The sequence below is a fragment of the Halichoerus grypus genome, chromosome 1 (assembly GCF_964656455.1).
Source record: "Halichoerus grypus chromosome 1, mHalGry1.hap1.1, whole genome shotgun sequence".
Taxonomy (NCBI): domain Eukaryota; kingdom Metazoa; phylum Chordata; class Mammalia; order Carnivora; family Phocidae; genus Halichoerus; species Halichoerus grypus.
The window spans coordinates 3,559,904-3,587,421 of NC_135712.1; the positions used below are offsets into that span (position 1 = coordinate 3,559,904).

Sequence of the window (27,518 nt, forward strand, 5' to 3'; positions counted from 1 at the left end):
CATCTCAGGAGCACACAAGGGGTTGGCCAAGAGCATGGGCAGAGAAGGGACACGGTCCATGCAGAGGGAACCCAGCATGCACAAAAGCCTGGGAAGCAAGGCAGCAGGCTGGTCGAGGAGTAGTGACGGCCCAAGATTATGGTTGCTGGGGAGCAGGGGTGGGAGAAAGGTCTAGGGGGCAAGGAGAGAAGAGAGCCAGGGCTGGCCCCCAGGTGTCAGGCTTGGGCAGCTAAGTGAATGGTGGAGTCTTCATGGAGAGAGGGACACAGAACACAGACTTGGGGGGCAGGTGGGAGAGAAATTTATTTGTACCTGTTGAGCATCTGGTTCCCAGGGGACCTCTCAGTGGAGATGCTGACCAGGGCTGGAGGTGTGGCTTTAGAGTCCCTGGAAGAATCCTAGGCTGGTGAGGGAGGCCGGGTATGGACAGCAATGGACAGCAGAGGAGTAGAACCTTGCCCAGGCGGGAGGCTGAGACAGAAGCCAGGGGTACCGACTTTTAAGGGCCAGGCAGAGAGGAGGGGCTGCAAGCCGTGGATGGGGTAGTGGGAAAGGCCAGGAGAGGGTGATGTCCAAGGGCCCAAGGAAGGCAGTTTCCAGAAGGGGATGGAGGGGGCCATAGAGTCAGATGCTGCACAGAAGTCCGGGTTTACAGGCTTCTCCCAGCAGAGGGGGGACTGAAGCTTCCATGGGGGCAGGCGGACCGCTGTGGGGCAGGACCGAGTGGGGAGTGAGGAAGAGGAGGCAGCATAAAACAGTCATTTCAGGAAGGCTGGCCATGCCTGGGGAGGAGAGAAGGGTCCAAAGCTGGAGAGGGACCCGGGGAGGAAGAAGGATACGTTTTGAATGTCTGGACATTTCTGAGCATATGCGGAAGTCGAGAGAACACTAGAATGAAGCCCCAGGTGCCCATCGCTCAGTTTCATCAACTACCAATACACGGCCAATCGAGTTTCCTCCTTGTTCAACCCCTTCCTGCCCCAGGAGTATTTTGCAGCAAGTCCCAGACATTACAGTATTGGATCTGTAAATTTTCAGTATGTATCTCTAAAAGACAGGGTTTCGAACATCACTACAACCCAATCATCGTGGCTCCCCCAAACAAGAATAATCCCATAACAGCATCAAATACCCAGTCTGTGCTCTCAGCCTCCCTGCCGGTCCTACAAAGGTTCTCGCCCTCTATTTTGTTTGTTTTTAAATGGGGCTCCAAGCAGACCACGCACGTACTGCCCTGATGCGTCCCCCAGGTCTCCCCATCTGGACATTTGCCCTGTGCCTCTCTCTCTCTCTCTCTCGGCCCCTGACACTTTGTCCCTGTGGTTGCAGGGGCCGGGCCATTTGTCCTGCAGTTTCCCACACCCTGTGCAGTGCTGGCTCCGTCTTTGGGATGTGATCGAACATGTTCTTTCGCCCCCTGCCCTTCCTGAACTTGGCGGTGAGACCCTGAGGCGCAGTCAGGTTCGGGCAGTGAGGACCAAGGCCTGGGTGACAGTCGATGTTCCCTGCCTGAGTCCATTCTTCCCTGGAAGTTAGAATCACAGAAGTTGTGAAGGGATATCACAGAAGTCCTGTCCTAATCCCACGAGTTCTCTTTATTTGTAGCTCACTTCCAGAGACTTGCCCTCATCAGTTACTTAGCTAACTCTGAGGTGTGGTTCAGGTGGGAAAGGCAGGATAAGGTGGGGTGCCCTCCTTTCTCTGCCACTTGTCAAAATAATGACTTAGTTTTCTAGCAGTCTTCAAAAGTTATCAAGCAGCTTCCTTTCGTGTTGTTTCGGCCTTTTTGTTACATGCACTCATCTCATTTGCCCATCTTGGCCAGTGGGAGCCTCTTCTTTTTTTTAAGATTTTTAAAATTTATTTAGGGAGAGAGAACAGGGAGCAGGGGCAGAGGGAGAGAGAGAATCCTAAGCAGACTCTGCGCTGAGCACAGAGCCTGATGCGGGGCTCCATCTCACGACCCTGAGAGCCTGATCTGATATCGAGAATCAGATGCTCAACCAGGCTGCACCACCCAGGTGCCCCCGGTGAGAGCCTCCTCTCATTGGCTCCTGAGTCCTCCTGCCACGACCTGGTCCTTTGATAATGTCCTTGCTTTCCAGTGTGACACGATGTTCTGAGCTCATCTCACACAGGTGCCCCAGACCTGGAAGCAGCCACTTCTCTCAGAAGACGCCCGTCCTACAGAAGCCAGAAGAGAGAACGAGAGTCGGTGTGCACAGGGGAGAGGGCTGTCAGCTTAAAGGACACATGTCCCTCCAGAGGCAGAAAGACAAGGAATCCAAAGCACGTGAGGAGAAATGAGCCCCGGGAAGGAGAAGGGACAATTGAAAAGGACAGATGTAGACACAGGTCATTTTAGGTGGGTAAGCATGAGCTGGGAGTTCTTATCTACATTCCCTTGTTGCGGAAGATAAAGTCAGTTGCTGAAAGTGAAGAGGGAGGAGGTAGCCTCTGGCGTTTGAGGAAAATCAGGAGGATTTAAGGGAACCTGCGGCAAACACTGCCTGGAAGGCAGCAGGTGCTGCTGGCCATGAGAAGGAGAGTAATGAGATCATGAATTTCTATCGGTGCCAATCTGTGTGTGCGATGGAGTGTGTCTGTGGCCCGAGTGACACCGAGAGGACAAAGGTGGGCAGCTCCAACCTGAAGGGTCAGCTGTTGCCATGACCCCCAGCCCCCCAATTTCCAGGGAGGAGTCACTCCTTTCCCCTGGAGTTGAGAAAGGGGCGATTCTGACACCTTCTGGAAGGTTCGGTCTTTCATGAGAAAGAACCACGAAGTGTGAGACCCTACTGTGTGCAAAAGAAGCCGTGTGCTAGGAGCTGCGCTTGCAACGAGAAGTAAGGTTTAAAACAAGGACCTTCTGGGGGCGCCTGGGTGGCTCAGTCGTTAAGCGTCTGCCTTCGGCTCAGGTCATGATCCCGGGGTCCTGGGATCGAGCCCCACATCGGGCTCTCTGCTCAGCGGGAAGCCTGCTTCTCCCTCTCCCACTCCCCCTGCTTGTGTTCCCTCTCTCACTGTGTCTCTCTCTGTCAGATAAATAAATAAAATCTTTAAAAAAAAACAAAAAAAACAAAAAACAAGGACCTTCTGTCCAAGAGCTCCGTGTCTGCGACGGACACTGGAGGCGAGGCCAGGGCGCATCAGGGAAAGGAGCAGACATTCCCCAGGGAGGGCCTCCCTGGAGGGCACTTTGGCGAGTCCGGACTTCAGAGCTTGAGAGAATGCCCCAAGCTTAGAAAGCACAGAACCGCGGAACATTATTAGAGAGGGAGGGAAGGGTAAAATCAGAACCTGTTCGCTTAACGTGGAGAAGAGAAGCTTCATTTTTATCTCCACTCATCAAAAAGTCCAGCAGTATGGGGCGCTACCCGGCGAGCAAGGTGAGTATTGTTCAATTATTAATGTTGTTGGTAACGAACAGAATGGACAGCCTCCCACTGTTAAGCACGTCCTGCAGGCCCCCCTTACTGTGAGTCCCGTGGGGGGGCAGGAACATCACTGTCCTCTCCCCGAGCGCCAGCCGTCCTACCAGGACTTCCTGGGCTGGCGTGAGGGTGAAGGAGGTCACGTGTTGGGATGTGGGCTCCACGAGGGCAGAGATTTTTTTACCCGTTTGTCCATCAGTGAATCCTTCCTTACCACCCAGAACCAAGCCTGGCCCACAGGAGACACTCGAGAAAGCCTTGCTGCTGAGTGACTGCTCCCAAGTGGTGGCTACTCTAAACACTGGAAGGCACAGCGGGTCGGTACGAATACGGAATGATTCGCGACATGCCCTGGGCGCCGGCGTAAGAGGGAACGAGCTACAGAGCCCCTTTTAGCAGCGTGTGTGGTTGATCTGCCATTTTTCCTCTGAAAATGGAGTTTGATTTCCCGCCTATCTTTAATGTAAGCGCCGTTAAGGTTTGGTTATGTGGCATAAAGCTAACAAGAGGTTTGAAACCCAGATGTGCCTATAAAGTTCCCGTGGATTACGTGGCAGCCACCCTCCTGCTGGCAAACGCAGGAGCATCTGAGGGGACGCGCCCTGCCACGTCGGGGGAGAGGGAGCAGAGTGGCCTGGCCGCCTGCACCCACGGTCTCCCTGAAGGGGTGCTGCCCGCCGTCCTTGCTGCGCCCAGCAGCACGGACTAGATGTGTCACCTTGGAACACTCCTGACCCTCTTTATGCCTCAGTGTCTTCTCTAACGTACGGTCACTGAGCACTTGGCTCCGGAAGACACCGTCCCCGTTACGAAGAGGAAAAGGACAGATGCCATTCTCAGGGAGCTCGCCATCTAGTCGGTGTGAAACTACAGAGAGCTTCAAGCCACAAAACCCCCAAGTCCCCCCAAATCCTTAAACATGTTACAAAATTTCTGGTTACAACAATGTAAAAACTCTTTTAGGAAAAAAAAAATCACGTATTTTTTTGATATTGTAACTTCTGTGAGTCCAATACTATTTTGAACATACTAAGGAACTGATCAAAGGGATGCACTGGTGAGATGAAGTTATCTTCACCTAACTGAACTTGCTTCATCCCTGAGGATTTGTACATTTCCGTTCTTGTTCAGCGGGGAGCTCTGAGGGTCCCTACACAGAGGCTGTGCGTCCAGTGCCGGAAATAAACAGCACTAAGCTCCGGAGCTGGCAGCCGGGGGCCCGGCGTGGCCCAAAGTGGATCCCAGCCCGGTTCTCGGGGCCAAGTTCTAGTGCTCATATGGCGTGGACGCCAGTCCTAGGACACCTTAAACTACCAGCCCCGTTTAAAATCTTCCTGGCTCTCCTCTTTGTGGAGGGGGAGGGAAAAGATTTCTGCAGCTCTCCTGACTACTGTATTTGGTCCACAACTGCTTGGAGGCTTGCCCTATCAGCTGGATCATTAAAAGCCAGGCCCCGGGCTGGAGAGAAAGACATACAAACAAGCAGGGGTACCAGGGCCGTAAGCAGAGGAGAGGCTCGTGCCCAGCGCTGAGGAAGTGCTTTTGGTGGTCATCCCAGAGGAGGGATGAATGAGGTACCCAGAAAAGACCTTGACAGTATTTTCTTAATCATGTAAAAGAGTACAATCTCCTTAAGTAATGCTCCCTACCTCCTTCAAACCTGTAGGACACATTTCCATTCATTCTTTCATCAAACCTTGACTGAGTCAAGATAATGTCGACATATCCTCAAGGTGAAATACCGTTCAGTTATTTACAACACTTCTGAAGAAGTTCTGACGTGTTTACCATATAATAGCACGTGATAATGGCAGGTGATAAATGAAACCATTCCAATTAAGTACAAATATATATGCGTTTTAAAAGCCTGGAAGGATTCACGCCAAAATGCCAGTAAGCGGCTGTCCCAGGGAGGTGAGGGTTACTGGTCATCATTACACTTCAGTGCATTTCACCAATTTTGCCAAAAGCATTGAGTAATTTTTAATAATGTGAACCTTGACTGTGTGTCAGGCTCTGTGCTGGACTGCGGGGGCCAAGGCCCTGGGGCACGTAGGGAGGCTGACCTGGAAACACAAGTCACAAGCGTGCCAGGACTGCAATAGAAGCCGAGAGAAGGGGAGGTACCCAGGGGCTCGAAGCAGGTAGGAGAGCGTTCCCGAGGAGGTTACCTCTGGGTGAGGCGTTCAAGGTGAAGAACTGTTCACCAGGTAGAGAAACGGGAGAATCATGTTTCAGAAAGAGAGAACAGCATTCACTGATCTAGGAGGGTGTCCTGTAGAAAAATGATCTAAATAATTACCAAAGGTTAACGCAGGTGAAGAATAAGCCTGTGGGGAAAAGTGCTTATCCTCACAGACAATCCAGGAAATACAAAGGGAAGGCACCATGAGATGCTGTTCCACCCACCAAAGTAGCCAAGAAGAATGACTTACAGCAGGCGAGGGATCCTGGAGAATCAGTCACTCCGCTGGACAGCGGCACGGGACCCGCCATTCTAGGAGGCAACGCGGGGCAGTAAGCGTTTAGTCTCCCTGCTCCTCCTCCTGGCCCAGGAACCCTCAACTCCTACAAGGCTGAATTCTGCACAGTTGGATTTGAGGTGTGGACAGAGATCTTTGCACTCAGATCCTCACAATGATTCTATTCGTTCACTTCTTCATTTCGGGGAGTGGGTTCACCGCATTACTATGTTACATCACTGACACGTGGGAACATGCATTTTTTGTACAGATCAAGCAGTATGTGGTCAATGACTTAAAAGACCCGAGTTAAGTGTACACATTCCATTTCTACAGTACGTGGCCTTTCCAGTGCATTTCATCCTCCTGATCTCATTCGATCCTCATCACCTTCCCCCAAGTTGGGCAGGGCAAGCCTTATTCTGGGAAAAGCCACTTGGCTTGCAGGCTCCTCCCCCGCACCTGCCTCGGAGAACCTGATGCATCCTTAGGCCCTGGAAGGTGCAGCCCCTAGGACCTTGGCATCTCCCTCCACCACTGGCCACCACAAGCTCATGTGTAGCACCAGAGTAGAACCAGCCCTACACATCCACTAGGAGGGAAGAACGACATCCGTTTTAGAATAATGGATCAAGAGGAAGCCACAGAGGATCAGAGTTTTGGTGATTTTTTTTTTAATATCATGCATTAATGCTGAATTTGTCCCAAATGGGTCTGTAAATTTTTCTCATTTCCTCAGAGCCCCCTAATATACAGCCCAGGGGCTCAGCACACACTCAGCTACAACTACTTAACTGATGTATTGAGAGAGCCCCTGGAAAATCGAATCTGATTTAAGAATAAAAAAACAGGATCACAAACCAGACGAAAAAAGGAATAAAAAATTGATACGCTCTTTTTTCTCTTTTCCAAGTATTGCATAAATTACAGTTATGTTGCAAAATGATGTCTAACATGCAATTTGATAAGCACGTGTTGACTGAACACTCGCTCTGTGCTGTGTGGTGAGAGAGGGGAGCGCGGATGAGCTGCAGCCTCTTCCGAGTTGCTGTCCAACATGGAATGCTAGTCGGCCCAACGTCCAGACATCTCGTCTCCGCCCCGGCCGACTCCACTAAGCTCTCTGCCCCACAGGCTGTGCTGCATTACTGAACGGTTTCACTGCCTGGGTGGACGAGAATTTTTGTGTCTTGATGACAGCATCTTGACATCCTTCCATTAAACCACATAACACAGGTAGGTGTGTGTAGCTGGTTGTCTCCTCTTTGCCGGCTGCCATGAGTTATGAGAGGCGTAACTTCAGACTGTTCACTTTGAACTGCAAGGAACTGCGGTCTCTTCCTGCTCTCATATACGTCGGCGCTAACGAATACAAGTCTTCATCACAGACTAACTTCTGATCCCCACAAGCAATTACCTGGCTCAACCACCTTTGGCACTTTGATCCTCTTCAGGAAGAAACAATGATTGAAAATCACGAAGATCAACCGAAGAGCTACTGGTAGAAGGTGCTCAGCGGACTACATGAGCGATAGAGTGTAACTGTGAATCGCTTACGCCCACCTTCACTGTGTGCTTGGCGCTGTGCTAGGCTCACTGCAAACGTTTTACGTAGACATCACAACAGCCCTCGGAGGGCAGTGACCATATCTCCATTTTAAAGACGGGCAAAGGGACTTCAGAAAGTAGAAAACAGGGCTAGGATTCCAGCCTTGCATCTGGCTTGTATCCACTAAATGCTGTTAAACTCTATTTTAAAAAAAGAAGTTGCAATTCCTGTTTTTAGTATGTCTACTTATACGTCCACATCTCTGTACCTATTTATCTGTACCTACACGTGTATGTTCGTAGAGGTGTACACACAGTACGTGCTTACATTGCCAGGACCGAGGCAATTTTAACCAACAGCCTGACATTTCCATAGTTAAGATGGGTCTGAATTCATTTAGTTGAGAGCCCCTGCTTATTACCTGAGCAGCTGCCACAGCCTTAAACAAAACAAAACAACACAAAACAGGCCTGTTTGCATTCTTCTGACTCTGCCTAGTTCTCAGGGCCTTTTCAAGCGGGTCCTGAGGAACTCAGAGGGGACAGGCTCAGGGACACAGCTGGTCGCCATGACAACTGCCAGGCCTACACCCTCAGCGTGGAGGTGGTCAGAAAGGTGTGCAGTCAGGTGGCAGACCCCCGGGGGGGGGGTGCTTCCAAGACGCTTTCCTCCCTCTGGAGCAACCCCGTGGTAGAGGCTAAGGGCCCCCTGGCCGGCCTGGCCAGCCTGGGCCGTGTTTTCTTTACTCATTCTTTTTTTGGAGGAGGGCGGGTAGGTTGAGAGAGGTGGGTCTCCGTCATTTCTACTCGGGAAAGGCTAGAAGATAATTTCCTGCTGGGGAAACAGAGCTGGGCAGAACGGTGGGCCCTCCCCCTCTCCACTCACCCGAGGCCCTCCCTCCTTCACGGAGGGATGCATCTGCGCAAGCTCCCCGCTGGGGGTTGATGGGAAATCCCTCCAGGGGGATGATGGGAAGCTTCGTGGTGGGTGATGGGAAGAGCTCACTGGTAGATGATGGGAAACGCCTCCTGGTGGATGATGGGAAGGGCTGGCTGGGGATGATGGGAGACCTTGCAGGTGAATTATGGGAAGTGTCTCCCTGAAAAGGTTTTTAAGAGGCAGAAGAGGATTTCTTCCCTTTTTTCCAGTGAAGAAACCCGCTTCTGTTGATGTTCTCACCCTTTTGCCCCTCATGCCCACGAAGAAAGGAAGAGGACGAGTTAAGGAAGCATTTTGAGGGCCTTCCTTTGGAGTTTGAAAGTGCTGCTTTTGTGACTTCCGGGCACTTCGGGGTCACCTGGGAGTCAGGGGTCAGGGAGTCCGGGGCTGCCAGGAATCAGCCTGGCCTGATGAAGTCTTCCTGGTACTCCCTGGGTCTCTTAGAAGGGGGGAGCCTGATCTGAGCTCTTCTGGGCGGAGGGGTTTGGATCGGGACCCGTGTTGCTGGGGGAGGCTAGGGACGCGGTCCTGTTGTTACGCCGTCTTACCTTATGTGGGCAATTGTTAAACCTGCAGTGTAGTGAAATTACTGTAGATTGAAAGATTTTTGGGGGGAGGGGTAACGCTGACTAATTTGCACGAGATGTAAATCAAGTTGTAAATTTTAGAATTCACTAGTGCTATCTATGGCTAGGCACCCAGCTGCTTGCCAATGGATGTGATTCTGAACAGGCTTTGCTTAAGCCACTTCTGGTTTTTGTTTGTTTGTTTGTTTTGTTTGTTTCTTTTTTCAATCTAAAGCTAATTGAGCCAGTGGTTCTCTGCTTGGTAGATGGTTTAAGGCCACTCCCAGAAAAACCACAGTTATTCCTTTAAATCAGAGATTTGGGAGGCAGTAGAGTGTAATGATGAAGAGTAATGGCTTTGAATCCCATTGGCTGTGTGAACTCAAACAATGACTTTACCTCTCTGTGGCTTCCTTTCCTTAGCCGTACAGTGGGGGAATGACAGCAAGGATTTAATAAGATAATTCATATAAAACTCTTAAAACACAGCCAGCACAGAGTCAGACCTTAGCAAAACTTGATTATTGTCATTGTTAGAGCAAATCTGAATGTTGAATTTCTGACATTCATTTTCACATGCAAAAAAGCTAAAATGTATTTGAATTACCAATTACCATTCCAGACTTCTAGCATTTAAAATATTTTTGACATTTTATGTCCACAATAGCCAAACTGTGGAAAGAGCCAAGATGTCCATCGACAGATGAATGGATAAAGAAGATGTGGTATATATATACAATGGAATATTATGCAGCCACCAAAAGGAATGAGATCTTGCCATTTGCAACGACGTGGATGGAACTGGAGGGTGTTATGCTGAGTGAAATAAGTCAATCAGAGAAAGACCTGTATCATATGACCTCACTGATATGAGGAATTCTTTATCTCAGGAAACAAACTGAGGGTTGCTGGAGTGGTGGGGGGTGGGAGGGATGGGGTGACTGGGTGATGGACATTGGGGAGGGTATGTGCTATGGTGAGCGCTGTGAATTGTGTAAGACTGTTGAATCACAGACCTGTACCTCTGAAACAAATAATACATTATATGTTAAAAAAAAAAAAAAGAAGATAGCAGGCGGGGAAGAATGAAGGGGGGGAAATCGGAGGGGGAGATGAACCATGAGAGATGATGGACTCTGAGAAACAAACTGAGGGTTCTAGAGGGGAGGGGGGTGGGAGGATGGGTTAGCCCGGTGATGGGTATTAAAGAGGGCACGTTCTGCATGGAGCACTGGGTGTTATACACAAACAATGAATCATGGAGCACTACATCAAAAACTAGTGATGTAATGTATGGTGATTAACATAACAATAAAAAATAAAATAAAATATTTTTGACATTTTATTATAAAAAGACACCTACAGCTTCCCTGAGCCAACGGCCTCCAATGCTTAATTGTGGTAAATATGGCAACTGCCAAGTATAATGAAGATCATGATCATCTTTTTCCCAAACACCTCACTTTTCCCCACAAGAAAAACTGTTAAATTTTGGTGTTTACAATCTTTTTTCTTTGCAACTAACAAATAATGCTAATTGTAGGGTCTTGTGTGTTATTTGCTTGTAAATTGTTTCTTTTTTCAGTAAGTGATGTGTTTGGGCCTGAGATTTGGTTAAGATCACTACCTTCCATTATGTCATTGTTTCTGAGGGAAAGGCTGCAAAGTATGTGTGCTCTGGAAGATCTGTGGATGCTTCCCCTCATGGGTTTGGCATCTGTAAGGCTGTCGGCAAGATCAAAATGTTTCCTCAGCCACTCCTCCACCTACCCCCACAGCAACAACAAACAACACATCTTGGGGTGGATGTGAGGGGAACTTTCTTTTAATGATATGTGATTTCTTTGTAATATTTTTATTGTTAACATTAGGTAGCTATCATAATAAATAACAATACGTTAATAAAATATTATCTTTGATCCCCATGGCAGCTCCTTGAGATCGGAAGGGCTTATCCTCCCCAGTTTACAAAATAGGAATCCGAGGTTCAGAGCGCAGGTGAATTGCCTGAGATCACCAAAGCCATCGGAACCCAGAATTAGAACTTGGGCATTCTAGCTCTAGGAGAGTAATGTTTTCAGTGAACAATGATGACTTTAAGACCTGTTTCCCCTCCATTTAGCTCAGTTTTTTGAGTACTTAAATATTAGGTTTAAAGAAATAAAATGATTGGGTTATTGTTATTGTTCAAGGTATTAAAACTCAAAACCCAACAATATTGAGATTTGAGACAACACAGTTATTTGTGTAACTTGCAAATGTGTAATTATACAAATGTACAATGGCCAAACCATATAGAAGAACAAAACTCTGACCCATAAGCTACAGCCTAGGAAACCAACCCATTATCTACAGTAACCAGTCCAGGAAGCCAGCGTGCTGTAAGTCAGACTTGTAGGAAGTCAGTCTGCTATCTCCACCAATTGACCTAGGAGCAAACAATAACCCCTGTAACAATTGGCCAGGACTTGACTAATAACTGAGCAATTCCTTAATCTTTGTCCCCACTTCCAGCTTAGGACCAACCAGAGAAAGTTCAGTTTGCATTGCTAATCAATCATCTAGATAACCACTTCTAGATAACCACCTACAGCTTCCCTGAGCCAACAGCCTCCAATCAGGGCACACCTGGAGCCCCCTCTCGTTTCCACTGTAAGCTTTGCCGCCCCTCCACCTGCCTGTGAGTCTCTGCCAAAATGCAAGTGATGACGGCTGACTTCCTTGCTAGGGCAAGCTCTGAATAAATGGTCTTTGCGTGTTCATTTGGGTGGTCTTTGTCTATTTACACATACAAAATAGAGGTTCTTTTAAGTACCACTGATGAAGAAAGACCTCAACCATATTCCCATCTCACCCGGGATCTAAAGGCCCCGATGGACTGGATTTCACTGGCTTGGCTGAGCATCTACTGGGTGAAAAACACTTTTCTAGGTGCTGTGGGGGCTGATAGCTAGCTAGATGGATGATAGATAGGTGGATAGGTGACAAGCAGGTAGATGATACATGGAGTTGAAGTCCTTTCCTCCTTGGGGTATAGAGGGGACTGGACTCAGGCTCGGGGTGGAGAAGGGATGTCAAACTCTGAAGGGCATCCATGTGGACGCGCCTCTGCTAAGAGGTTAGAGCTGACTTCTTGCGTCAGGAGGAGGTTTATAAACACGAGAAAAGCTCTCGGCGGACGTATCTCTCTGGACTGCCAACACCGAAGGGTCAGAAGAGCCCAGAAGGTGAGGAGGAGGGGGCAGGGCCCACGGAGGGACCCAAGAAGCCAAGGGGACGGGTCGGATGGGGCAGTGCCCAGCGCCAGGCAGAGGTGAAGCCCTGTCCAGAGCTGGGCTCTGTGCGTCTTCTGTGCACCACGTCTTTATGGCCCTGGTGCAAAGGTGGCTCCTCGTTAGAGCATCACCCAGCAGCCGACTGCAGGGTCCCGGGGCCAGCCACCTGGGGTCCAGGTTAGACAGCTAGTGGGAACCAAGTCCGTCCCAAGTCCCGCCCCCTCCCTCTGCCCGGGCGGCGACTGGTCGAGGTACCCCTCCCGTTGCTCTGATAGCACCGAAAGCTGCCAGCGGCTCCGCCCCGCGCCTTCCCACCCCGCCCCTTCCCGCCCCAGGCCACGCCCCCTCCCTTCCGGGGCGGTGATAGGCCGGGGCGCCCCTCCCGTTGCTATGACAGCACCCGAACGCCGCAGTGGCTCCGCCCGGCGCCTCCCAGCCCTCCGCCCGCGGGGAGGCGGGGCAGGCCGCGTGTCCATGGCGACGGCGGACGCGGCGGTGCGGGCGGCGGGGACCTACCGACTAGAGACGCGCTGGTGGCGGCGAGGACCGAGAGCGGGGCGAGGCCATGTCGGACCTGGGCTCGGAGGAGTTGGAGGAGGAGGGAGAGAATGATCTCGGGGTGAGCGCTCCGGGCGAGGGGGAGGCTGCCCACCAGGGACAGGGACCGCGCCGGCCCCAGAGGCGCCGCGTCCTGGAAGTTGGCGGTGAGAGGTGAAACGCTGACGTCTTCTTGCCACATCCCTTCTCGCGTCTCCTCCCCTCCGCATCCCGCCTCCCATCAAAGGCAACCATTTCCGAGTCAAAGCCTCTGGAAGCCTCCTCGTCCCTGCTGCCACTCCCCATCCAGGCGCTCTCCGCGGTCGGCTGGGTCACCCGGCCTGCCGTGCTGTCCGGAGCAGTCCTTTCCGTCATGGAGCCTGGCCCCTCAGATCGAGGCGGAGGGAGGAAAGCTGCTTCGCGGCAGCCTTCAAGAGATGCTGAGGAGGTCTCAGCGAAGGCTTCCAGAAGATTCTGCCCGAGAGACCCGGAATCCCATGTGCTTTCTTCAGTCTTGTGGGAGCTGACCCAAGTCGTTGGGATCCCCCGGTTTGGGCAGCAGAGAGGCGGTGCCGGGTGCACAGCGTCCAGCCGTGTGAGCTGGGCTCTCTGCGGGTGTATATACACGCCCACAGATTAATCGCTCTACCCCAGAGGGTGACCATGTCCTGGCTGACAGGTGGGAACCCCAGCCATGGTGTACAGAGTTGAGATAGTTTCAGAGTTAACTGAGAAACCTATCACCTCCGCTGTGATAGATGGGTTGGTGCCTGCTCTGACCTTTTTGCGAGCTCTGTGTGTCCATCTCCCAGCTTCTGCCCCGGTTACTGCTCAAGACTAGCACGTCTATGAAGTGGAACCACCCGGCCAGTATGCAGGGCCAGAAGCCTGGGATCTACCTGCTCTCCAGATAGCCAGCAGCTGGTGCTAAAAAGCAGCACAAACTGCAGTGATTTACACTCCAGAATCCCCTGTGCAGTGAGGCCGAGTCTGGGACATCTCCTGACACCCCCCATGCTCCTCTTTCATATCTGTTTCCCCCTTTACTGAATCTCGGGGAGCACTTTTAAAAAATCACTTGCTCAGGGTCTGCTTCTGGGGGAACCCAGCCTACAGCATCTGCTGAGTAAGCCTTCGAGTTTGTCTCCTCAGGTAGCCCTAGTGTTTTGTAACTCTTTTGTGCCCATAATTTTAACTTTAAATCACAGCTGGGGTCATTTTAAAGAGTTCCCCTCCCGTTCAGTCACTCCAGCTCAGTACTGGGTGCATTGGGAGGTCTTCTGGGGGGGGGGGTGTAGCTTCTATACATTTTGATTTAGACTAACCCTGAAACAAATCTGTAAGGTCACACATTTTTACCTTCTGTTCCGAGCAAGGATTTCTGAGCTAGATAGTGCTAGGCAAGGGCAGACTGCAGAGGTGTTTGTTTCTGAAGTCCTGGTAGTGTTTCCGAGCTTGTGTTGTAGTAAATCTTTGCAGATACAACTCCATGTCAAATCATTACTCTGTGCCTTGGCCCTTTTATTATTTATTATGTGCACCCTGCACTCATGATTAGATGCTTGAGGAATGTTTATTTTGTGAAGGGTAGGAGAAAGTAGGTGAATTACAAGGCTGTGTTAGGTTTTTTTTAATCGATTTACTTTTAAGATACATAATTATTTCCGTATTAGTCTATGAGTGTTTCAAACGCAAGTCTCTTGATAAGGACTTTAAACTTGATAAGGAGATTAACTAAGTGGAGTTAGGGACTCTTGTGACAACTAAGCCCTAGTTACTCCTCAGCTCCCCCATGTGGCTTCCCCTCCCACAGGCCCCTCCTGAGGGTGAAAGCTGTCAGGAGGCTGCAGGCTCCCACGGATCCTTGAAAGAAGAGGTGTTTTTTTGCATTTTAAGTCCTGGATTATTGGAGGAAGCCACGGGGAGGTATTTCTGTGGCTTGAGACCTATTCCACCTGCATCTATTACTTCGCACGTGTTCCCATAAAGAACACAATTCAGAATACCTCGAGTTTTCCACAATTTGTCGATTTTGTTTACAGTGTAAAGGATTATCATGATAAATTGCAAGCTCAGATGTTGGAGAGAGTGAGGGAGGCTCCCACCAGTGACAGGTCCTAGGGATGTCACCTTGGACCAATGCTCCTCATCGCTCAGGTGTGGTTACCTACCTCACCTGTAAGATGGGGCTGAGGATTGGGAGGGATTCCGTGAAATACTATTTACAAAAATGCTTAACCCATCCTTAGTGATTAATACACGGTGGCTGTAATTATCCCTGTCTCTTCTGCCCAGGAATACGAGGGGGAGCGGAATGAGGTAGGCGAACGACACGGACACGGGAAAGCAAGACTGCCCAATGGGGACACGTATGAAGGGAATTATGAACACGGGAAAAGACATGGCCAGGTCAGAACGGGTGCCTTCGGTGGGTAGCTTTCTCCAGCTAATACTCTCGTGGTGAGCCCTGAATTCAGGAATGATACAAATTGTCTATAATCAATGTGTTTCAGGGGGTCTACAAATTTAAAAACGGTGCTCGGTACATTGGAGAATACGTTAAAAATAAAAAGCATGGTCACGGCACTTTTATATACCCAGATGGATCAAGATATGAAGGTAAGATGTGCTCACAGAGCAAAAGAGAGTGGGCAGACAGTGACTAACCCTCATTTTAAGTGGGAAGAGAGCTTCTTGGAAGGGCATTTCATTTCATTTTTGTTTTGTTTTATTTTATTTTTTTAAAGATTTCATTTATTTATTTACTTATTTGTTTGGGGGGAGAGAGAGAGCACATGCACATGAGCAGGGGTGAGGGGGCAGAGGGAGAGGGAGAGAGAATCCCAAGCAGACTCGAACCAAGTGTAGAGCCTGACTCAGGGCCTGATCTCACGACCCAGAGACCATGACCTGAGCTGAAATCGAGAGTCAGATGCTTGATTGGTGCCCCAGGGCATTTCATTTTAAACGGTCTTTAATCCCCAGAGCTCCAAACCTGGGAGCTCTGGAAGCCTGGGGACAGCCGCACGGTCGATGCACGTGGAGAGCTTTGTAAGGGGACAGTGCTCTCCCGGAGGAAAACCAACCCAGACTCCAGGCAACCAACTGTGGGGATTTCTCCCAAACAGAAATGTAGCTGGAAAACTCTGTTGACACGATCGAGAATGAGGAGAAAGTATAGGATTAGGGGTAGAAAGACTTTAAAAAACAAAGTGCACATTTAAAGCAACAGTAATACAGTTTCTCAGTGGCATGCAGTATAAAAAGGGAAACCTGCCTCATGGTTGTTAAAGACCTGCTCCAGGAGGCGACCTTTCCCTCACTTAGCTCCCTCACTTCTGCACCATTTCCTGTGGCCCGGTTACCATCTGCTCTGCAGGATCTCTAACAGCTTGTTTGTTCCGTAAACTGGGACTTTTAAAAAAAAGTTTCTGCACTGGCTTAAAATTTGGTGCCTTTTGCAGTTTAATTTTTTCTTATTTTTTTTTTTTAAGATTTTATTTATTTGAGAGAGAGGCAGGGAGGGGCAGAGGCAGAGAGAGAAGCAGACTCCTCGCTGAGCAGGGAAGACCGATGCGGGACTTGATCCCAGGAACCTGAGATCATGACCTGAGCTGAAGGCAGATGCTTAACCGACTGAGCCACCCAGGCGCCCCTCCCTCCCTCCCTCCCTCCCTTCCTCCCTCCCTTTCTTCCTTCCTTCCTTCCTTCCTTCCTTCCTTCCTTCCTTCCTTCCTTCCTTCCTTCCTTCCTTCCCTATTTTTTACATTTATTTATTTATTAGAGAAAGAACATGGGGGGGAGAGACAAAGGGAGAGGGAGAGAGAATCTCAAGTAGACCCCCACTGAGAGCGGAGCCCGTTGGACACGGGGCTCAATCCCATGACCCTGAGATCATGACCCAAACCAAAATCAAGAGTCAGATGCTCAACTGACTGAGGCACCCAGGTGCCCTTGTAATTTAATTTTTTTTCTTGAAAATTTTCTGCAAAATATTTACTACATTTTTCTTGCCATGCTGCCCTGGAGACCAGCTCTCATGGCCAAGAGAAGAGGATGGAATCGTTTTGTCATGGTCTTTTTTGGGGGAAGAAACCGAGGGACGTCTTGGCCCCCGGGGCCCTGCTTGCTCAGCTCCTGAGCGCTCACACAAGCCAGTTCTGGGCTGCTTGTCCCCAGCCCCGTACTCAGCTCAACCGTGGCCTCAGTGGGAATATTTACACCTCAGAAACCGGCCCGTGCTACACATCTGCCCTCCTCCTCCTTCTCCTCCTCCTCCTCCTCTTAAACTGGTAATTTACCAAGACACAGTGACCCCTTAAAGCCCAAGTCCTCCAGGACTTCTGCACACTCTCTCTATCCTCAGGGAGGCTTTAGGTTCGAGCCCCTGTGTTTGCTGGACTATTTCAGTTTGGGGGTTCTCCATCACCCTTGCTCATGCTGCTCCTGGCACACATCACGCCTCTTCCTTCGCTGGTACCAGTTCCCAGCTCCTTCTCTCTGGGCTGTTAGCTGCTTCCTGAGCACGCAGCTCTTTCTGCGGCTGGGGGTCGGCCTCCCGCCCGGGGCGAGGGCAAGCTCTCCCAGGGCGGCTCTGTTCCTGGAACCACTGCTTGTCTGTCTCACAGAGTGCTCGAGACCTGTGGGACTGATAGGGAAAACATGTAGATGTGCCCTTCTGTAGATTTGTTGTTGTCGACGAACATGGGGTTCACTCATGTAAACACATACTTCCTGGAAGATCCACATGTTCTTGGCATGCTGCGTACGCTTTCTCTTCATGCGGAAGCGGGTCCAGTTTTCTTGTAAGCCAGGAGCTTATGCAAGTTTCAGGGGCTCTATTTAAGAAAAAGAATATAACATTGGCATAAATGTGAATGTTTATTTGTAATAAAAAATCAAAATAAATAAAAACAATTTTAAAATACCACGAACATTACAAAATCTGAGGAAGTGACAAATGGATGTTTAAAAAAATTAACTGACATGCCTGCCACACTCCTTTTCCTTACCTTTCTAGCTAATAATGGAATGTCTGTCCGACAACAATTTTGTAATATCCCTTTCTACAGAGAAAATAGAGAATTCTATCTTTTGTCTTTGATCAAAAATTGATCAAAATTCATTTCTTAAAAAATTGTTCATAGTCTCGAAAAGCGTCATTCAGGGTAACAACTCGTTATTAGCAATACCATGTGTGTTTTTAGGAGAGTTGTCAACCTCAGAAACCTCTATTAAGTTTCTTTCCTGTGTGAGCTGTAAGACTGGAGGGCGTCATAAGTCTCCTGGTGCAGGGATCCATCCTCAAGGATCGACCGCATTCACTAACTAGTTTGCTGTTGTCATTATGGTAGAGGTGTCAGGCAGTTTATGGTATCTCTGCCAGTTCCAATATTTCTCAGCAAGTCGGCGGGAGAGTCGCAGGAGCCGGCACAGAGGTGAGGAGGCAGGGACAATTAGTGAGGGAAGGGTCCCAGCAGAGGCAGGGCTGCTGTGCAGGTGGGGCACCCCGGGCGCCCGGGCGGAAAGCTGTGTGGGAGCCGGGTGATGAGTGGGAATAGAGCGAGCTGCTGGCAAGGGGCCGAGGAGAGATCATCGAGCCTTGGTGCTGGTGCTGGATCGCTAAACATATGCAAGCAGAACGAGTGTGCGGGACAGCTGGGCAGACCAAACCCGGGTTCAAATCCTCGCTCTGCCACTGACCAGCCGTGATAGCTGCTGTTGGCACGCTCAGCTCATTGCAGCCCACCTGCCTGCCCCTGCCCAGACCTGCATCCGGGGAGCCCCTGGCTCAGCTTCCCTTAACCGGACCCCCACGCCACGCCATCCAGCCGGAGGGGCAGGGGGACAGAGGGGAGTCACAGAGGGAGGAGACAGCAGGTGAAGGTCCTCTCTCCCTTCTCACCCGGGCCTGCTTTGTGTCGTCCCTTCCAGGGGAGTGGGCGGACGACCAAAGGCACGGTTACGGCATCTACTACTACGTCAATAATGACACCTACACGGGGGAGTGGTTTGCTCACCAAAGGTTTGCGTTCTCTCTTCCGTTCTGTCGACTTACCTATGTAATGAGAATATGACGACGTCTTAGTATGGGGCCGAATCATGACAAAAGCCCATTAGCCAGCTCTGCCAGGCAGTCCAAACCCTTCGTGGCTTTAAGGTGGGCACGCCAGATGCGACATTACTGGGCAGGGGCAGACTCGCGGGGAGAATATGTGGTCCTTCATTCAAGAGCCCCCGGGGCCCGGAGGCCACCGAAGTACCCTCCTGGGGACACACAGCTCCCAGGAGCGCTGCCTCTTTCCACATGAAGCGGCTGATGCGCAGGACGGGCCTCGCTGTCCAGCAGGCGATGCCCCTCCCATGCTGGGCACACGGAGCAGGAGTGCGCTCTGATGGGGCACAGATAGAGAAGGAAAGTATAGGCCCCCCTCAATTTAAATGTGTCTTATAAACCTGGAAGGTTTTTCACTGTATCGGAACAAAACGCATTGTTCTCTCTGTCTTAACCAGGCAGGGGCAAGGCACCTATTTCTACGCAGAGACGGGCAGTAAGTACGTAGGTACCTGGGTGAATGGACAGCAAGAGGGTGCGGCCGAGCTCATTCACCTGAACCACAGGTACCAGGGCAAGTTCTTGAACAAAAACGTAAGTCGGTGGGAAACGATGTGCGCCCTCCTCCCCCAGTCTATGTAAATATGGTGATGGAGAATACTAAAAACTCAGGGAACCCTCCCACCCCCTCCAAATACAGAAAGTGGGGAGCCGAGCCTCTCCCCAAGCCTCTGACGCCGACAGAGGGCAGAGTGGAGGGGCACTTGGTTCTTTTCTCTGCATCTCACCGAAATCCCCCCTCTCCCCGGGCAGTGATCCATCCCGTCGTTATAACCCTGGGACATCCTGCCTCTCATATGTGCTCCTCATCATGAGTAGATCAGATGTGAAACATTTCCTGTGGTTGAGCATGTGGGTGTTTGGACTTTCTTTGCCCTGGGAGGCACGGGGCTGGAGCCCTGGGAAGGGAGACCCACGAGCTTCTTCCTTGCTGCAGCCTAGCCCACCCACCCTGGGCGTGGCCTTGGGCGTGAAGGTGTCCAGTCCGCAGTGCTCACAATTGGTCATTTCTGTTTGGAGGGCTCTGTGGCTGTGCCAAGCCTTGCTGGGATGCAGAGAAGCCCTGCATATTGAGCCCCCACCATGCTGGCGTTCCTCGTGGCTTTGAGCGGGCGTTGGCCAGAAACTCCCTGAAGAGTTTGCCGAGCAAATTAAGGCGGTAGAAGTTGACGTAGAAGGTGGGGCCAGGGTGGCACAGTTGATTAAGCATCTGACTCTTGGTTTCAGCTCAGGTCGTGAGATTGAGCCCCACATCAGGCTCTGTGCTCAGTGGGGAGTCTGCTTGAGGACTCTCCCTCTCCCTCTGCCCCTCCCCCTGCTCTCTCTCTCTCAGATAAATAAATCTTTAAAAAAAAGAAGTTGATGTAGGCAATATTAAACTAATTTAATGAAGTCACCTCAGACTCTCTTAAAACTCAGTTTTCATTTACATAAAATTCATTCCCTAATTACAGATTCTACTTTTAAGTCTTTGTAGAGCAGCACATCCTCCCCAAATCTATATGTTGCGTATGTAATTCTCAGCAAAATTCTCATGGGATATTATGGGAAAGAGAATTTGACAAAAGTTAATCGGGAAGAATCAACGAATGCAGCTGAGCGTAGACTAACCTGGAGAACAAGAGCTTTGTTCTGCTAGTTAGTGAAAACTATGCAAATAGCACACAAGTACAGTTGACCTTGAACAATGCAGGGGCCAGGGGCACTGACCCCTGATCCCCCCCTCTGCCCCCACACAGTTGAAGATCCACATAGAACTTTGACTCCCCCAAAACTTAACTACCAAGAGCATGCTGTTGACCGGGAGCCTTACTGACAACATAAACAGTCGACTAACACATACTTTGTATGTTACAGGTGTTATACGCCGTATCCGTACGTTACAGGTGTTACACGCCGTATCCGTACGTTACAGGTGTTACAGGTGTTATACACTGTATCTGTATGTTACAGGTGTTATACGCCGTATCCGTACGTTACAGGTGTTATACGCCGTATCCGTACGTTACAGGTGTTATACGCCGTATCCGTACGTTACAGGTGTTACACGCCGTATGTGTACGTTACAGGTGTTACACGCCGTATCCGTACGTTACAGGTGTTATACGCCGTATGTGTACGTTACAGGTGTTACACGCCGTATGTGTACGTTACAGGTGTTACACGCCGTATCCGTACGTTACAGGTGTTACACGCCGTATGTGTACGTTACAGGTGTTATACGCCGTATCTGTACGTTACAGGTGTTACACGCCGTATCCGTACGTTACAGGTGTTACACGCCGTATCCGTACGTTACAGGTGTTATACGCCGTATCCGTACGTTACAGGTGTTATACGCCGTATCCGTACGTTACAGGTGTTACACGCCGTATCCGTACGTTACAGGTGTTACACGCCGTATCCGTACGTTACAGGTGTTACACGCCGTATGTGTACGTTACAGGTGTTATACGCCGTATCCGTACGTTACAGGTGTTACACGCCGTATCCGTACGTTACAGGTGTTACACGCCGTATCCGTACGTTACAGGTGTTACACGCCGTATCCGTACGTTACAGGTGTTACACGCCGTATCCGTACGTTACAGGTGTTACACGCCGTATCCGTACGTTACAGGTGTTACACGCCGTATCCGTACGTTACAGGTGTTACACGCCGTATCCGTACGTTACAGGTGTTACACGCCGTATCCGTACGTTACAGGTGTTACACGCCGTATCCGTACGTTACAGGTGTTACACGCCGTATCCGTACGTTACAGGTGTTACACGCCGTATCCGTACGTTACAGGTGTTACACGCCGTATCCGTACGTTACAGGTGTTACACGCCGTATCCGTACGTTACAGGTGTTACACGCCGTATGTGTACGTTACAGGTGTTACACGCCGTATCTGTACGTTACAGGTGTTACACGCCGTATCTGTACGTTACAGGTGTTATACGCCGTATGTGTACGTTACAGGTGTTATACGCCGTATGTGTACGTTACAGGTGTTATACGCCGTATCTGTACGTTACAGGTGTTATACGCCGTATCTGTACGTTACAGGTGTTACAGGTGTTATACGCTGTATCTGTACGTTACAGGTGTTATACGCCGTATCTGTACGTTACAGGTGTTACAGGTGTTATACGCTGTATCTGTACGTTACAGGTGTTACAGGTGTTATACGCTGTATCTGTACGTTACAGGTGTTACAGGTGTTATACGCCGTATCTGTACGTTACAGGTGTTATACGCTGTATCTGTACGTTACAGGTGTTATACGCCGTATCTGTACGTTACAGGTGTTATACGCCGTATCTGTACGTTACAGGTGTTATACGCTGTATCTGTACGTTACAGGTGTTACAGGTGTTATACGCTGTATCTGTACGTTACAGGTGTTATACGCTGTATCTGTACGTTACAGGTGTTACAGGTGTTATACGCTGTATCTGTACGTTACAGGTGTTACAGGTGTTATACGCTGTATCTGTACGTTACAGGTGTTACAGGTGTTATACGCCGTATCTGTACGTTACAGGTGTTATACGCTGTATCTGTACGTTACAGGTGTTATACGCCATATCTGTACGTTACAGGTGTTATACGCTGTATCTGTACGTTACAGGTGTTACAGGTGTTATACGCTGTATCTGTACGTTACAGGTGTTACAGGTGTTATACGCTGTATCTGTACGTTACAGGTGTTACAGGTGTTATACGCCGTATCTGTACGTTACAGGTGTTACAGGTGTTATACGCCGTATCTGTACGTTACAGGTGTTATACGCTGTATCTGTACGTTACAGGTGTTACAGGTGTTATACGCTGTATCTGTACGTTACAGGTGTTACAGGTGTTATACGCTGTATCTGTACGTTACAGGTGTTACAGGTGTTATACGCCGTATCTGTACGTTACAGGTGTTATACGCTGTATCTGTACGTTACAGGTGTTACAGGTGTTATACGCTGTATCTGTACGTTACAGGTGTTACAGGTGTTATACGCTGTATCTGTACGTTACAGGTGTTACAGGTGTTATACGCCGTATCTGTACGTTACAGGTGTTACACGCCGTATCTGTATGTTACAGGTGTTACACGCCGTATCTGTACGTTACAGGTGTTATACGCCGTATCTGTACGTTACAGGTGTTACACGCCGTATCTGTATGTTACAGGTGTTACACGCCGTATCTGTACGTTACAGGTGTTATACGCTGTATCTGTACGTTACAGGTGTTACAGGTGTTATACGCCGTATCTGTACGTTACAGGTGTTATACGCTGTATCTGTACGTTACAGGTGTTACAGGTGTTACACGCCGTATCTGTACGTTACAGGTGTTATACGCTGTATCTGTACGTTACAGGTGTTACAGGTGTTATACGCTGTATCTGTACGTTACAGGTGTTACAGGTGTTATACGCCGTATCTGTACGTTACAGGTGTTACACGCCGTATCTGTATGTTACAGGTGTTACACGCCGTATCTGTACGTTACAGGTGTTATACGCCGTATCTGTACGTTACAGGTGTTACACGCCGTATCTGTATGTTACAGGTGTTACACGCCGTATCTGTACGTTACAGGTGTTATACGCTGTATCTGTACGTTACAGGTGTTACAGGTGTTATACGCCGTATCTGTACGTTACAGGTGTTATACGCTGTATCTGTACGTTACAGGTGTTACAGGTGTTACACGCCGTATCTGTACGTTACAGGTGTTATACGCTGTATCTGTACGTTACAGGTGTTACAGGTGTTATACGCCGTATCTGTACGTTACAGGTGTTATACGCTGTATCTGTACGTTACAGGTGTTACAGGTGTTATACGCTGTATCTGTACGTTACAGGTGTTACACGCCGTATCTGTATGTTACAGGTGTTATACACTGTATCTGTATGTTACAGGTGTTACACGCCGTATCTGTACGTTACAGGTGTTATACGCTGTATCTGTACGTTACAGGTGTTACACGCCGTATCTGTACGTTACAGGTGTTATACGCCGTATCTGTACGTTACAGGTGTTATACGCCGTATCCGTACGTTACAGGTGTTATACGCTGTATCTGTACGTTACAGGTGTTATACGCCGTATCTGTACGTTACAGGTGTTATACGCCGTATCTGTACGTTACAGGTGTTACACGCCGTATCTGTACGTTACAGGTGTTATACGCCGTATCTGTACGTTACAGGTGTTATACGCCGTATCTGTACGTTACAGGTGTTATACGCTGTATCTGTACGTTACAGGTGTTATACGCCGTATCCGTACGTTACAGGTGTTATACGCTGTATCTGTACGTTACAGGTGTTATACGCCGTATCTGTACGTTACAGGTGTTATACGCCGTATCCGTACGTTACAGGTGTTATACGCTGTATCTGTACGTTACAGGTGTTATACGCCGTATCTGTACGTTACAGGTGTTATACGCTGTATCTGTACGTTACAGGTGTTACACGCCGTATCTGTACGTTACAGGTGTTATACGCTGTATCTGTACGTTACAGGTGTTATACGCCGTATCTGTACGTTACAGGTGTTATACGCTGTATCTGTACGTTACAGGTGTTACAGGTGTTATACGCTGTATCTGTACGTTACAGGTGTTACACGCCGTATCTGTATGTTACAGGTGTTATACACTGTATCTGTATGTTACAGGTGTTACACGCCGTATCTGTACGTTACAGGTGTTATACGCTGTATCTGTACGTTACAGGTGTTACACGCCGTATCTGTACGTTACAGGTGTTATACGCTGTATCTGTACGTTACAGGTGTTATACGCCGTATCTGTACGTTACAGGTGTTATACGCTGTATCTGTACGTTACAGGTGTTACACGCCGTATCTGTACGTTACAGGTGTTATACGCTGTATCTGTACGTTACAGGTGTTATACGCCGTATCTGTACGTTACAGGTGTTATACGCTGTATCTGTACGTTACAGGTGTTATACGCCGTATCCGTACGTTACAGGTGTTATACGCTGTATCTGTACGTTACAGGTGTTATACGCCGTATCTGTACGTTACAGGTGTTATACGCCGTATCCGTACGTTACAGGTGTTATACGCTGTATCTGTACGTTACAGGTGTTATACGCCGTATCTGTACGTTACAGGTGTTATACGCTGTATCTGTACGTTACAGGTGTTACACGCCGTATCTGTACGTTACAGGTGTTATACGCTGTATCTGTACGTTACAGGTGTTATACGCCGTATCTGTACGTTACAGGTGTTATACGCTGTATCTGTACGTTACAGGTGTTACAGGTGTTATACGCTGTATCTGTACGTTACAGGTGTTACACGCCGTATCTGTATGTTACAGGTGTTATACACTGTATCTGTATGTTACAGGTGTTACACGCCGTATCTGTACGTTACAGGTGTTATACGCTGTATCTGTACGTTACAGGTGTTACACGCCGTATCTGTACGTTACAGGTGTTATACGCCGTATCTGTACGTTACAGGTGTTATACACTGTATTCTTACCACCAAGCAAGCCACATACTTTGTATATGTATTATATACAGTATTCTTATAATACAGTAAGCTAGAGGAAAGGAAATGTTATTAAGAAAATCATAAGGAAGAGAAAGCACATTTATAGCGCTGCTCTGTATTTATTGAAAAAAATCCGCATATAAGTGGACCGGTGCAGTTCAGACCTGCGTTGTTCAAGGGTCAGCTTCCGTTCCACTTGTAAAGCCCCCAGACGCTCGGCCCTCCACTGCCCACCTGAGTTCCAGCCCTCCCTTCTCCCCCTGGCGTGTGACCCTCCGCACATCTTTCTGTGCAGCACGTACGCAAACGTTTACGGACAGCACGGGGCTGTCACTATATAAATAGGATCACAGTACATCAGGCCACGAAAATACGCACAGAGATGTCTCTCTTTTTGCGCATTTGGGAATATTTACATAGGTTCGATACTGCCATTGCTGAGTCTACAAATATTGACATTTTGAATCATGATTGATATCACCACAACTGCTCTAAAGGGCTCTGCCAGTTCATACTCTGGTGAATAGACTCTGAGAGGTCACATAGTCTCCAACGTTGTTGGATGTCACCAGTCTTTAATGTTTTTGCAAATCTGATGGTTAAAAAATGTCTTCTTGTTTTAATGTGCATTTTCCCGATTCCTAGTGAAGTCCAGCATCTTTACACAATTTTGCTACTGGTTTGACTATCTTCCTCAGAGAATTACCTGTTCATATCCTTGCTGACAAGTTGTTAAAACATACTTTAAAGCTTTGATAAATGCATTACTGTATGCACTTGAATCTGTCCCTAGACTTTCTAATCTGCTTCACTGATCTCCATGGGGAAATCTGTAAGCAGATTAGAAAGTCTAGGGACAGATTCAAGTGCATACGGTGGTAATTTAGCTCCTGAAAAGGGCGTCATTTAAACTAATGAGCACATGATGGGGAGAAGTCAAGGAGCGGTGCTCAGACAACTTGATAACCATTTGGGAGAAAAACAAAGCCACTTTGTTATCCAGCGTGAGATGAAGACATGCACTAGAGGGAGTGAAGGTTTAAATGTAAACAAAACCACAGAAAAAAATAAATGTTCATTAACTTTGAAATGAGGAAAGAGGACTTTCCAAACAGAAATATAAAGGAAAACCCAACAGATTTTGCTTGCTAAAAATAATCCCTTATTGATTAGAACGCACCATAAAGAAAATTTAAGAGATAAATTACCAATGGGGTCAGGATATTTGTAACATTAAATATAAATACATAAAGCATTTGCATCAATCAATGTGATTTAAGTGGTCAAAAATGTTGAAAAAAATCCAACCCTACTAATAGCTTAAAGATGTGACTTCATGATGAGATCCTGTTTTATATGTCTTTAAAAAATGTAAAGATAGAGCAAAATGTTAATGCCCAGGAAAAATAAGAGCCCCTTGTTTGAAGACAAGGGGCTCTTAAGTGCTGTTGTGGGAAGGAGAATTATTGGAGCCTCATTCTGGTCAATATATAAAAAAATAGGGGCGCCTGGGTGGCTCAGTCGTTAAGCGTCTGCCTTCGGCTCAGGTCGTGATCCCAGAGTCCTGGGATCGAGCCCCGCATCGGGCTCCCTGCTCAGCGGGAAGCCTGCTTCTCCCTCTCCCACTCGCCCTGCTTGTGTTCCCCTCTCTCGCTGTGTCTCTCTGTCAAATAAATAAATAAAATCTTTAAAAAAAAAAAAAAAATAGGTGTGCCTATATATTTTGTGAGTATATATGTACACACTGTGTGTGTGTGTATACAAGAAATTCCACTTCTGAAAACTTCCCTGAGGAAAATATCAAGAATGTACATAAGACATGACTCCGAATGTGTCTCCTGCAGTGGTCTTTGTCCAAGGATAGCATCGGCATGCCAAATATTAACAATAGTAGATGGGTAAAATAGATTCTAATTCTTAAGTGAAAGAAAATACCAGATTGAGAACTGGCATTGTGGAAGACTATTGGTAAATATGGGAATTCATTTATGCCATGTTTCTAGGTAGAAGTAGAGTATGGGTCGGTGTGTGTAATTACGGTCAAACTTTTATTTAGAAAAATCTATGTACTAGAAATAAGGAATAAGGCTATAAAGACTATGTCACAATA

General features: G+C 48.5%; 1 protein-coding gene and 1 long non-coding RNA gene across 3 annotated transcripts in view; one reads left to right on the forward strand and one right to left on the reverse strand.

The window, feature by feature from the left end:
- Positions 1–1,912: 1,912 nt before the first annotated feature.
- Positions 1,913–12,911, reverse strand: LOC144381609 (uncharacterized). The gene is made up of 3 exons (XR_013447134.1): positions 12,742–12,911; positions 5,870–5,931; positions 1,913–2,184 (listed from the first exon to the last, which is right to left on the reverse strand). It is a non-coding gene; the product is annotated as an uncharacterized LOC144381609 (long non-coding RNA).
- RSPH1 (radial spoke head component 1) overlaps positions 12,717–27,518 on the forward strand; it is a 34,935-nt gene continuing 20,133 nt past the window's right edge. For both annotated transcript variants that reach the window (XM_036094372.2, XM_036094374.2), the window contains exons 1-5: positions 12,717–12,844; positions 15,058–15,171; positions 15,276–15,381; positions 18,697–18,787; positions 19,276–19,411. In XM_036094372.2, the coding sequence (XP_035950265.1) occupies positions 12,791–12,844; positions 15,058–15,171; positions 15,276–15,381; positions 18,697–18,787; positions 19,276–19,411 (501 nt within the window). In that variant the 5' untranslated portion in view covers positions 12,717–12,790. The remainder of the gene's footprint in view (positions 12,845–15,057; positions 15,172–15,275; positions 15,382–18,696; positions 18,788–19,275; positions 19,412–27,518) is intronic.